Consider the following 13,880-nt stretch of genomic DNA (forward strand, 5'->3'; position numbering starts at 1 on the left):
CCGAACCGGTTCAGGAAGGCTCCTAGATTCAACCGGTGTCTGAGCCGGCGCCGGCCCGAAGTCGGCAGATGACCTCCTCGAAGCCGTATGAACGGAAGGAGATGGAGCTGGTCTGGATGAGGCCATCAATGACGCCGGATGGCGCGGAGAAGGAGTCGGATGAGAAACCGACGGATCCACAGTCCCAGGCGAAGGACTTCTGCCAGGGGAAACCCCCGGCGCCGGACCACCAGGCTCTGTAGGGCAGAAGGGCATGAATGGAGCAGCCCTGTACGACGCCGGCGAGCCCAAATCAAATGCCAATGGCCCCGTGGGACCCGCCAGTGCACCAACAGGGGCCATGGATTGAAATACAGCATACATCGCATTAAAAATTGCGCCCGGATCCGTCCCTGGAGTCGGGAAAGCCGGGTACTGCTGTGCAGATGTCTGTTGACCATCAGAATCCCTCGGCGCTGGTGAAAAGTGAGGACTACCTTGAGTGACCTCATAGACTGAAGGCGCCGGTGACAACCCCGGACTCCCCAGCTGAGGCGTGACAGTAGGACTCATCTCCCACGTCTTCTGATGCCGCGACGAACGAGACCTCGAACGACTCCTCGATCGGCTCCGCTCCGAACAGCGCCGAGAGTCATGATGACGCCGCTTCTTATATTTTTTAGGAGAAGCATGGGAGGAAACCTTCTTGTGATCTTTCTTCTTTGCCTTGGCCAAGAAGAGCTTCGCCTCGCGTTCTTTCAGAGCTTTCGGATTCATGCTGTGGCACGAAGAACAACCTTCCACATCATGTTCGGAACTTAAACACCAAATACAATCCGAATGGGGGTCGGTCACTGACATCCGACCCCCGCATTCCCTACACAGCTTAAAACCGGACTTCTTCGGAGGCGACATTGTAACTTCGAGAAATCGTTACAGTTACCAACGGGCCAGGAAGAAAAACCGTTGCCGAAGCACGGAAAAAGGAAAAACTGACATCAGTGCGCCGACGAGGACCTCTTATTGGCACGTTGACGTCAGACGGAGTCACGCGGAGCCGTGCCATTATGACGTCCTCGTCGACTTAGACAGCTAGGAAGAAGACTTTCCGTCGGATGCTGGCACAAGGATCGAATTCATAAGGTGAGGAATCCACAGGTAGTTGTATCCATCAGAAAGTACGACATTGTGCACCCCTTTGCCTTACAGTCAGGGTAAAGGCAGTAAATAAAGTTTGAATGAGGATGATCCACCTGAATTTTGTTCCCCCATTGGTCTTGCAGGGAAGAAAGACCTTTAGAGTCAGACATGGCAAATATAGATGAAAATCAAATACCTTGTTTGCAATAGAAGAAAAAGAGCAGAGCTCAGGGAGTGTTCTAGAGGATGCTGGCGCTCTATTTGTCATAGTTCGTGTTTGGTCCATTTCAGAATAAGGACAAATAGGCTAGTGGACTCGGGCCTACTGCCATTATAGCCTATTGGGTTTGTTGCATACTGTTTTTCTAAAGGTACTGAGGGACTCCCACTTTGACAACAGGAAATTTAATCATGTGAATCTATGAAAGATGTAATATTGGATAAGTTGGATTGTCCTGAGGCCAGCCAATGGAGATGGGTAATCTGGTCAGAGCCATGGCGTTCAGTGGCTTGGGCCATGCTGCCTTTGTGTTACCTTAGAGTCCTGTTAAATGGGGGCAAGGGCTCACCTGCAGCACCAGGTTGAAGGGGTGGAGGGATGAAGACAGCTTGTGGTGAACCAAGGGGTAAATAACACGGGATTCTGCCATCTAGTAGGTAAGTGTTGTTAATTGGGTATTAATTGGAATTGTTATTGTGGGTTTCCCTCTTTGCTCTTCTGGTCTTTCTCTGAGGTTGCTACCCCGGTCCCTGGATCTTATTCTTCTCCTTGCTTCTCTCCGTCTCTCAGGTCTCCCGGGAAGCGCTTGTGGAGAGAACAACAATATCAGTAAGTGATTTGTTTCCCTTGGTGTGGTTTCCTCCTTATCTGTTTCTTACTTTCACTCTTCTTATTACGTTTCTTTCTTGGTCTCTGTCTTTTCTTACATTCTGAGCTTTCCTGGTCTGTTGGTCTCTTCTTTTCCCTTCCCTTCCTGCCAGTGGCTGTCCTTATTCTTCTCCTGTCTTCCTCTTTCTTCCTGTACGTGTGCTTCTGTGGCCCTGTTGTCTATCTTTTTATGCTTTCCTTCGTTTATGACTTGTGTGGCTTTGTCACTTGTTTTATCTCATATGTTCTTTTCCCTAAAAACCCCTCTCCCCACCAGTGGACATTAACCACCCCAGTGCTCGCCCCTCTTTTCCCTTCCTTTCTCCAACCTCCGCCCACAACCCCCTTGTTCGTCAGTACCCAATCCTCCCGTCCTCCCTTCCCTCAATGCGGTAGTTCAACACACCTGGCTATGCCACGCTTCTCCAGAAGCGTGGCAGGATTCTGCGTTCCGCCTCCCAGGGTCGACTCGGTACTCAGACCTCCGTCTGCCGATTTGTCGTCCTCTTCTCCCCCACTGGGGGAAAAGCCACTCTCCAAGTTCCTCTGGCCGTGGGTAATCTCTCCTCGTCTTCCTCTCGTTCCTTGTTTCCTTCGTCTCGTCCCTCCTCGCCTCCGTCTCCTCGCTCATCCACCTCGTTTATTTTGTTCTACCGACGCCGACCTTCTTGTCCCTCCTCCTTCCTGCGTCGAGCCGGCATTCCGCTTCCCATTGGTGGCTGCCCCGTGGTGTTCCTGCACACCACAGGCAGCGGCAGCACAAGTCGGTCTTGTGTGCGAGCTGGTTCCCGTCAGCCCGTCACACAGCTGTTTCTCGTTCTTCATATTCTCTTTTGAGGATTAAGGAATAAGACAATCTGAAATCTAACCTGGACGAAGGAGGAGGCAGAGCCCAGCATTCATTACACACTTGAACCATGAAGCATTTATGGCCTTAAAGCACACGTTGGCTGCACAGCTTTGAAGTGTGATTATGCTTAAAATGCACAGTATTTAAAGGGTCCAAAATTGATCAGTTCATGGCACCACAGGTATTAAAATCTGCCTAGCACTGAGTTTTAACTTTCGGTTAGAAAGGTTCCGTTGAGACGCTCTGGATCCATGAAGGGTGTTGGGGGGGGGGGAGACCTGACGCCAGTGCACCGGGGTGTCACTCTACGACCCCAGTAGATCGTCTGGTTGCTAATGCCAAGACATGCTGTTACTACAGCAGGAAAGCCACTGTCTATTTTTTTTTTAATCCAATCTGAGTGAACATAAACAAACCCACCGGGACTGGTCCCAAGCTAGTCTAGTTTGCATGCAAGTATCTACCTGGGTGCTGTCTAGACATTAAAGCACTGCACCCATCGTTTTCCCTGTAATGGCAGGAGAATGCCAGCTGCTCACGAGCAGCGCCCTCAAGTTTAAAATACTTGAAAGGTTCAGTATGAAATTAGGATCATAGCAGCAGGGCTTTGAATCCTCTTGCAAAACCATAACAAATGAAAGATTTACTGAAGCAATATTAGGGAAGCACATTAATCCTTGCTTACACAGGTCTAAGATAAGTGTTCAATGTCGCACTAACTAACGTGAGTTTAAAGGTAACAGAAGGAACAGCCTTTTATTTGGTAACAGTTTAACATAAAAGTCAAGATACCAAGAATAAAGTGTAACATTTCAGACCCACAATGTGGTTAGATAATGGAAAACAAACACAGAAATTCAACCAATACATTTATTTTTAACTTCTGGTAAACATACCTCTGTACAATAAACACAAATGTCTTTGGGTGCAAATATAGTAAGAAAATATAACAACAATGCTGTACATTAAATACGCCATTAACAGAATCCTTCAACGTTTAACTTTTCAGCCTTGAAACCGAGGAATAGTTTATCATCTTTTAAAGAGTCCATTCTTCATTGAAGTGGCAATATTTTTTATCTTTTTATGTGGCACTGAATATTGAAGGAAACTTGGAAAGTGTAATAAGAAAAAAGTATTTTGAATTTACAGATTCACATTAAGTTTTAGTCTACTTCTTCCATTCTTGAAGAGTCCTCATCGTCACCTTCTAGAGGCGGCATGTCCTCTGTTACCTGTGTGGTGTATTCCATAGGAACATCCTCCTCATCAATACCTGCAGAGATGTAACATCACGTTAGTTTGGAGTAAAGCTACCAAAACACATTTTCTAACTATGACATTTTACCCAACTATAACTAATGAGGTAGGTTCCATTATCAAATCTTCCAACACCTAGTTTCCAGTACCAGCTGTGCCCGTTCCTTTTATATGAAAATTGATATGCAGACAAAAAAAAAAAAAAATGACTGGCTTCATGTAGAGGCAAACAAGTTTGAGAGTGATCATATTAATTGATCTGCTTCCGGCCAGATACAGGTCAATCATATAAATATGTACCTGCAGTAATTAAGGTGGGTGAGGTGTAATTATGAAAGTGCTTAAATACAATAATTTTGCTACATTCCTCACAGATACTTTACCCAAGCCAAGTTTAATCATCCTGTAGATTCGGTTAGCATGAGTTTGTGGATCCTCAAGTGAAAATCCAGAAGACAAGAGTGCAGTCTCATACAGCAAAATAACAAGATCCTTGACGGATTTATCATTTTTATCTGCCTCTGCTTTCTGTCGTAGAGTCTCGATGATGGAATGTTCAGGGTTAATCTCTAAGTGTTTTTTCGCTGCCATATAACCCATTGTAGAGTTGTCTCTAAGCGCCTGTGCCTTCATGATCCTTTCCATGTTAGCAGTCCATCCATAAGTGCTCGTCACGATGCAACATGGAGATTCAACTAAACGATTTGATACAACTACCTATAAAACAGGTCGAAGGAGCCATGTTAAACAGATTTTCTATGCAACGCTTTCCTTCAGTACATTTTCGAATAATTTCTTCTTGCATAACTTGAACTTGCTCTCAATTAACCGAGTACCCCCAAACCTGCTATCACAACTAATCAGGCCTAGAATGCCTCAGCATCGATAAGGAACTTATTCATAAAGCAGTGCTGATGAGATTCTCATTCATGAAGAGGAGCCTTGAACTTACCTGAAATGGCTGAAGCCATTCCCTTTGGTAATGGGACATCTTGTAAGCAACCAACTTAAACAAACTTAGAAATACGGCACCAACCTTAAACATACTTATCATATTAATAATATACCTATAGGTTTTTATAATTTATCGGTTAACTGGTAGAAGTATTGCCCTCCATTATAGATTAAGAGGGCAACAGAAATCTTTCACTAACAGATTAATGAAAACTGTTTAGTGTCAACCAGCCAATTGTCAATACTATGAAGGGGCACTATTTGTCGAGCCATCACCCCCTCCCCCTTTTGAAATAGTTAAATCACCTCTATGCAAATGCAAGGGCTTGCTTCCACAGTAATATCCGGCGATGGGATAGGAGATGGGCCATAGGATTTGTTCCCATCTGACTGATACGGCAGGACACCTTACAGCTGCCAGGGGGCCTTATAAGTCCCAAAAGACGAGGCCAGGCACCTTTGCGCTACATAGCGCTGTCGGCTTCCACACGCTGCGGGAGAAGCCCAGGCCAAGGGCGGGCCACCCCCCTGAGAATTGCCTACCCGGGAGACGGTAAGGAACAGGCCCTTATGCTCAAGGCTGTAACGAGAAGGATAAGTTACTTACCTGTAAATCCTAGTTCTCTTCCAGGGGTATCCTCATCAAAGTCATAAACATTGAATATTCCCGCACTTGTGCGGGGACCCCGGAGCATACATCAAATATACACATATTATACATGTGTAATAAATAATCATGCAGGCTATCATGTTAAAAACAGGCTAAAAATGCTTTATTTCTATGAAGTTTTTTTTAATTTTTTTTTTATATTAAATACTACAATAGAGCATAATTATGAGCCCAAGCTCCTAAAACTAGGATTAGTGAAGTGAGCAGTAGCAAACTCTAGAGAAGAAATAGAAAAAACTGCATTGAAAAACACTGAAGCATTCTTAGCCAATAGGCTGCATGCAGGTTAACACAGGAGAACCATAAAAACTTTGGCACCGTGCCTTTAAGACCCTGAGCACCTCCAGTATCCCACCATGCCTCAGGGGTGAAGGAAAGGTGACAGTTGGTTCACAGTTAGGTCAGTTCTTTTTACGGTGACAATTTTCATAACTGATTCAAAACACAGTCTGTCCTGCACTTCTAGGAGACGTGCGTCCGGGGAGGAGGGTGGGTTGTTTATGACTTTGATGAGGATACCCCTGGAAGAGAACTAGGATTTACAGGTAAGTAACTTATCCTTCTCTTCCAGGGGATCCTCATCAATAGTCATAAACATTGAATAGATTAGCAAGCCCATCCCTAAACCCAGCGGACTGTCCGATAGAAGTGCAGGAATAGATAGGTATTACGCAAATAGATTTCTTAGAGAGGCCTGCCCCACTTGGGCATCCGCTCTTGCATCTGAGTCTAAACAATAATGTCTTGTAAACGTATCGACAGACTTCCATGTAGCAGCCTTACAAATCTCAGATATTGGAACATTGTTAAGGAGAGCAGCAGTAGCCGCTTTACCCCTTGTGGAATGCGCTTTAGGCCGCGCTAGCAATTGTCTATTGGCTAGCTGATAAGTATTAACAATGCAAGAAACTATCCATCTTGATATTGTACGTTTAGATGCTGCCTCTCCTGTCCTTAAATGACCATAGTTTACAAACAAACGGTTAGAGTGTCTAATCGACTTCGTCTTGTCCAGATAAAATTTTAGCACTCTTTTCAAGTCTAATGAGTGCAATGCTTTCTCTGCCGGAGTCTCCGGATTGGGAAAGAACGTCGGTAAAGTTATGGTCTGATTAATATGGAATTCTGACACCACCTTCGGAAGGAAAGATGGGTGAGTTCGTAGAACCACTCTATTGTCATGAAAAACCGTGTACGGTTCTTTTGCAGACAAGGCCTGGATTTCACTGACCCTCCTCGCTGAAGTAATGGCCACTAGAAAAGCCGCCTTCCACGTAAGGTGTTGTAAAGAGGCCTTATGGATAGGCTCGAAAGGAGGGCCCATAAGTTTTGCCAGGACTATGTTCAGTTCCCACGAAGGAGAAGGCCTCCGAATTGGCGGAAAAACTTTCTTCAAACCTTCTAAGAAATCCTTGACTACAGGTTTTGTAAAGAAGGATTCCTGAGAAGGCGATTTGCGATAGGCAGTAATAGCAGACAAATGTACCTTAATAGATAATACCTGCAGACCGGACTTCGCTAGATGAAGCAAATAGGATAGTATGACATCCTCCTGCGCCCGTATGGGATTATGACCTTGCTGACAGCACCATATGTAGAATCTCTTCCACTTAAAAGCGTAGGAAGGTCGTTTGGACTCTTTCAAGATGCTCATGCACTCCTGTGAGAGCCCTAGGTGCCCATACTGCAGGAATTCAGGAGCCACGCTGTTAAGCTCAGAAAGGGTAGGTTGGGATGTAGAATCCTGCCCTCCATTCTGCTCAGAAGATCCGGTCTGCACGGCAGCCTCCTGTGAGGTTCTTCCGACAGGTTGAGAAGATCCGTGTACCAGAACTGTCGGGGCCATTGCGGCGCTATAAGAATCATTCTGGTCCTGGATCTGTAAAGTTTGCTGATCACTGCCGGAATGAGGGGAATCGGCGGAAAGGATTAAAGAAATATCCCTGACCAGTCGATCAACAGGGCATTCCCTCGAGATCCCGGACGGTAGAACCTGGATGCGAAGTCTGGGCATTTCTTGTTTACTTCGTCTGCGAAGAGGTCCAGTTGAGGCCGACCCCATTGCACGAAGATGTATTCTGCGACTTCGCCGTGCAGGACCCAATCGTGAACGTCCTCCAGGTGTCTGCTTAGAAAGTCTGCTTCCACGTTCTGCTGACCTGGCAGGTGAACTGCTGTAATTGACATTCCTCTGGCCAGGAGCCAATGCCATATCGCTTGGGACTCTCGCGATAGGGGTAGGGACCTCGTTCCCCCCTGTTTGTTCAAGTAATACATCGTGGTTGTATTGTCCGTCTGTATCAAGAGAGTTTTCCCCTGAATTAGCGGTATGAAAGACTTGAGAGCGAGATGGACCGCTCTGAGTTCTAGCAGATTGATGTGGTACTGCTTTTCCTTGTCTGACCAGACCCTGCGCTTGAAAAGGACCCAGATGAGCCCCCCATCCCTGAAGAGATGCATCCGTTACTAGGGTGTCGGATGGAAGCACCTGGTGAAACGGAGCACCCACTGACAGGTGAGGTCTGTGCATCCACCATCTCAATGACTGAAGTGCTACCTCCGGTAGCCGCACCATGTCCTCCCAGCGACCTGTTCTTTGGCTCCAGTTGGTCTCCAATGCCTCTTGGAGGGGTCTCATGTGGAGTCTGGCATTTGGGACAATAAAAATGCACGATGCCATGGAGCCTAGTAGTGATGTCACCTGACGTGCCGTAGGTGTGCTGGTTCTCAACAAGTCCTGGCACTTCTTGTTTATTGAGGATAGTCGTTCCTCCGAAGGATACACTTTTTATATTTCTGTGTTTATGATAGCTCCTAGGTAGTGAAGATTCTGCGTTGGAGTCAAGGTTGACTTCTGGTAATTGACCTGAAGACCTAGGGCTTCGCAAACTCTTAGTACAATGTCCCGATGGCTTCTCGCCTGCTCCGGAGAAGAAGCCTTTAGTAGCCAGTCGTCTAGGTATGGATATATGTATATCCTTTGTCTGCGGAGATGCGCCGCCACCACTGCCATACATTTCGAGAAAACTCTTGGGGCAGATTTCAGGCCAAAGGGTAGAACTCTGAACTGGTAATGCTGTAACGCTACTCGGAAGCGCAGGAATTTCCGATGCTTTGGAGCTATTGGGATGTGAAAGTACGCATCCTGCAGGTCGATGGAGCACATCCAGTCTCCCTGATGCAGTTGAGGGAAAATCTGGTGAAGCGCTAGCATTCTGAACCTCTGCTTCCTTATGTATTTGTTCAGCAGCCGTAGATCCAGAATTGGCCTGAAAACGCCCTCTCGACCCTTCTTTGCCACTAGAAAGTAACGGGAGTAGACCCCCTGTCCTCTTTGTGCAGGTGGAACCTTTTCTATGGCGTTCTTTCTCAGGAGGGCGAGAGCCTCCTTGCGTAGCAAGCTGAGATGAGATGGATTGCCCTTGGTTGGTGGCAAGCGTGGTGGAGGCTGTTTGAAAAGAAGAGATTAGCCATGTTCGACAATATTGAGCACCCATTTGTCTCTTGTGATAGAGTGCCACTCGTGAAGATAAGCCGTAATACTTCCCCCCACCGGAGTGGTGTACAGTGTCGAGGGAAGCGAGATCTCATTGCTTGGTGGGTGCTTTCGGAGTGGACTGTTGAGGTCTGCTTGACCCTCGCTCCCTTGTGTTTCTTTGTTGAAAAAGAGGGCATCCCTGTCGCTGCTGTGACCTTTGCGACCAATGAGGGGTTTGAACCCTCTGCTGGAAAGGGCGCCTATCATACGGCCTGTACCTCCGCCTGAAATCTTTCTTTCTTTCGAGGCCCACCGCCTTCAAGGTATCCACCTCGGTCTTCATGCGGGCCATCTCTTCGTCTGCATGGGCACCGAATAGAGAGTTCCCGGCAAATGGGAGATTCAGGATGCGTTGTTGTGCCTCCTGTTTCAAGCCTGTGAGCCTCAGCCAGGAAGATCTCCTCGCACAGATACCATGTGCGTACCCATGAGCAGCCAAATCCGCCCCATCCGCTGCCGCGCTGATAACCTGGTTGGATACCAGGCATCCTTCTTGTAGTATCTCCTGGAAATCTTGCCTGTCTTCTCTGGGCAATTTTTCTGTAAATCTACTGAGGGAATCCCACAGAGAACGATCGTACCTGCCCAGGAGCGCAGACGCACTGGAGACCCTTATTGCTGAAGCCGCCGTCCCGCATATCTTTCTCCCTAGAGAGTCTAAATGCCTGCTCTCTTTATCCGGGGGTACCGTGGATGAAGAAGCCACTGAGTGGGTCTTTCGGGCGGCAGCTATGATTACCGAGTCCGGTGGCGGATCTTTTCTAAGGAATAAAGGGTCTTGTTCTGGAGCCTTGTATTTCTTGAGAATCCTAGCCGGTGCAGACTTAAGCGAGGCTGGGGCCAGAAAAGTGTCCATAGTTGGCTGCAGCAAGCCAGGCACCAGAGGTAGCAACTTTTTCGACGCTGATCTCTGTTGTAGAGTCTCAAAGATGATCGATGAGGAGGTAGATGGTTCTGGAACCTCTATGTTGAGTTTCTGCGCTCCTCTTAGCAACACCTCGTTGAATGTGGTAATATCATCCACCGGTGAGACTCTAGCAGGTGGTGAATCTGTAAGGGTGGGTGAGTAACGCCCGACAGAAGAACCTGATGAAGACCAAGAGGGTGATGATCTTCTTGACCGCGACCTGGATCTCCGTTGAGAGCAAGATCTGCTGCGAGACGCTGTAGCAGAGCGTCTAGGCCTCGCGGTCGGTTGGCGAGGAGCTGAACGAGCCCGTTCTGCCCTGGCTGTCGGTGATGGCGTTCTTGGCAGGGAGGCAGTAGGTGAATACATTCGCGAATACTGCGAATCTGGGGATGCCGCTGGTCTGTTGAGGCTCTCCAGCCATCTCGGAGATAGATTGATGGGCGAGACATGCCCAGATGATGCCGCTCTAGACCGAGAAGAGCCGCTCGGTATGGAGACCACTGGAGATGGTGCCTTGTCTGGCATGGGGCGATGTTCTGCTCCCTGTGGGACAGGTAAAACCTGCTTCGACGTCGATGGCTGTTTCGACGTCGAGGGACGCCCAGCCTTTTGTTCCTGTCTCGCCGTTGAGTGCCTCGACGTTGAGTGCCTTGACGTCGAACGGCGATCCTTGGACCTCGACCTGCTCGCCGTCGTGTGCCTCGACGTGGAGCGATGGGAGGTTGACGGCGGATGTTTCTCGTGCCGTCGTGGTGATGACGACGCCGTGTGTCCTGACGTCGGGGGGCGTACAGCCTTTGGCGGCGACCGGGCACGCCGGCGATGGCTCGACGTCGATCGGCGGGCTGCCGTCGACGGAGACCTGCCCCTGCTCTGATGTTCCCTCGACGCCGTTCCCTTCGAAGTCGGGTGTGTCGCCGTCGACGGCGATCTATGCCGGTGAAACGGTGGTAGCGACGACGTCGACGGTGAACAAACAGGTACTTTCCTACCTGTCGACGTCGACCGGGCCATTCTCTCCTGAGAATGGCCTTCTCTGGGAAGTGAGGAGGACGATGTTCTTTTCCTCTCCTGAAGCCCATGAAGCCGGATCTTCTCTCTGTCTTTCAGAGTCCTCCTAGACATGTTCTTGCAGTACTTACAAGTGTCAGGGCAGTGACTCTGAGGCAGGCACACTATGCACAGAGAGTGGGGATCTGACTGGGCCTTCTTCTTCCCACAAGCAGGGCATTTGACAAAAAGAGAAGGCATTTTTCTGTCAGAAAAAACCTTCCTAGCTCAGACAAAGATGTTATTTGTCGAGTGAAAAATGAAAAAAACCTTTTTTAAATAATTTTTCTGAGAAAAACTCAGAAAAACTGAGAGCTCAATACTCCAGGATCCTCTCAGAAGAAGCCGGAAAAAAGAACTAACCTAACTGTGAACCAACTGTCACCTTTCCTTCACCCCTGAGGCATGGTGGGATACTGGAGGTGCTCAGGGTCTTAAAGGCACGGTGCCAAAGTTTTTATGGTTCTCCTGTGTTAACCTGCATGCAGCCTATTGGCTAAGAATGCTTCAGTGTTTTTCAATGCAGTTTTTTCTATTTCTTCTCTAGAGTTTGCTACTGCTCACTTCACTAATCCTAGTTTTAGGAGCTTGGGCACATATTTATGCTCTATTGTAGTATTTAATATAAAAAAAAAAAAATTAAAAAAAAACTTCATAGAAATAAAGCATTTTTAGCCTGTTTTTAACATGATAGCCTGCATGATTATTTATTACACATGTATAATATGTGTATATTTGATATATGCTCCGGGGTCCCCGCACAAGGGCGGGAATATTCAATGTTTATGACTTTGATGAGGATACCCCTGGAAGAGAAACATTAATAATTTGTCCAGCACTTGGGAGGCCTTCTCTGTTCTCTTTTTTCCCCTTAGGGAAGGGGCTAATTGCCCAGTTCTATATAGGACTTCCAGTGTGTGAGAATTATCATTTACAATGGGCAAAAGGAAAATTAATATACAAAAGGGGGAGGGTGCCCAGGGCCCTGCAACCCAACCTACAATCACCAGTTACCTATCATCTGTTATTGGGGCTACTGAATCTGAAATAGTGCAGGTTTAAGAGAAAATTGGGGCTGCCCATAAACTCACACAGAGAGGACCCTCTGAGCCTTCTGTTTTTGTCAAATTCAATCACGGGGATCAGGGGCCTTTGTCTGTCCCCAACTCTGATATATCTCAGCTCGGTTTTGGCGCTCCCCCCATGCAAACTTCAAGCGAACATAAAGGATGTATTGCAGATTGTTCCTCTGTGGTCTCCCCACCATTGAAAAAGAGAAAAGCAGGAGGCCGTTCTAAAAATACAAAACGAATCCCAGGTGCTAAGAAGAAAATTTACACACAGATGGAACTCCCTGCGCGTCGATCGTTAGCACCAGAAATGCCATCTGATAACTACAATACTGTTAACAGAGAGAAGGGAGCTTTCCTGGATGATTCCACACATATAGTTGATTCTATACTTGAATCATTCTGTATAGCCCTAGAGGAGAAACTTATAACCTTGATAACTAAGAAAACTGGAACAATTCCATACTAACATGATTAGAATGATTACTCAAACAGCTATCAGTTCATCTAACCTGGGTAACCTACACACGCAAGAGGTAGCACCTGAAATTGGAGAAGTTCTTCAAAACCCTTCATTAACTGAAAGTGATTCATCCCTGGTCCAACCCTTAGCTAGACATGGATTTTTACTTACGGAGACCAAGCCCCCCTTGGAGAACAGAAAGGGAGCCCAGTTAGGATGTTCACGCACCCTTCATACTAATTCTATCAGTGACCGAGAAGAGCCATAACTTCCGCCTGATTGTATGAGGTATGTTCTGGTTTTAGCAAATGTGCCTCCTCTAGATCCTTGCCATAAGGAAGATTCCCAGACACTAATGAGGAAATGTGCTTATTGGTTAAGGCCTAAATCTAGTTACCAGGAAGATTTAAATAACAAGATTCTTACGGCACGCAGAGTGAATTGGGTTGGTTTCTCAAAGAAAGTATATGAGGGTGATTGTGTTGTGTTTAACTTTGCTAATCCTTGTTTAGTTAAATGTTTGTTGGCTGACTTGTTTTATTGTACCAAGAAAGAAGGGATCCAAATGTATCCATTAAGTTGTTTTTTATGATCCATCTGTTTTATCTGCTCACCCTATAGTAGCTCAACGCGATTTTAATGTAGGGTCAGCTACTACACAAGCCTGGCCAAATACTTCTACTTTTAACCACCGTCAGTACTTGACTCCTCTAGATGAGAATGATTGACATGTGGGTAAGGATAGGTCTTCAAAGTTGTGTCCTGAAGGGGCCAGCGGTGGGTAATGGGCATGATATTTTTTTATCACAGAAAGGGCTTGATGACATAGATCCTTCGCCATATGATTTTTATAATAATATCTCGTGTAATCTTTTGAAGGGAAGTTTTGAGGAGTTAACAGATTTACGTGACTCTTTTGAAACGTTTCAGGACAATGATTTAGTTATTATATGGGCAGGAAATTTTAATGTGTCATTATGTAACCAGGAAGCATCACATGTGTGTAGTGCCTCCATTGAGGACAGAGAGAGGTCAACTCATTTTACTCACACAAATCAAGGTGAAGTTTTAAATACTTTTATTGATTAATTTGATCTTGTATTCGCAAGGGAGAAGGTTCATGCATAT

The 13,880-nt window shown here is 46.7% G+C and overlaps 1 protein-coding gene across 1 annotated transcript in view; it reads right to left on the reverse strand.

The window, feature by feature from the left end:
• Positions 1-3,693: 3,693 nt before the first annotated feature.
• Positions 3,694-13,880, reverse strand: part of LOC138260148 (heat shock protein HSP 90-alpha-like) — a 29,501-nt gene continuing 19,314 nt past the window's right edge. Inside the window, exons 10-11 of the mRNA XM_069208349.1 lie at positions 4,481-4,814; positions 3,694-4,113 (exon numbers count right to left, since the gene is read on the reverse strand). Of these exons, the coding sequence (XP_069064450.1) occupies positions 4,004-4,113; positions 4,481-4,814 (444 nt within the window). The 3' untranslated portion in view covers positions 3,694-4,003. The remainder of the gene's footprint in view (positions 4,114-4,480; positions 4,815-13,880) is intronic.

Source organism: Pleurodeles waltl, chromosome 9 (assembly GCF_031143425.1).
Source record: "Pleurodeles waltl isolate 20211129_DDA chromosome 9, aPleWal1.hap1.20221129, whole genome shotgun sequence".
Taxonomy (NCBI): Eukaryota; Metazoa; Chordata; class Amphibia; order Caudata; family Salamandridae; genus Pleurodeles; species Pleurodeles waltl.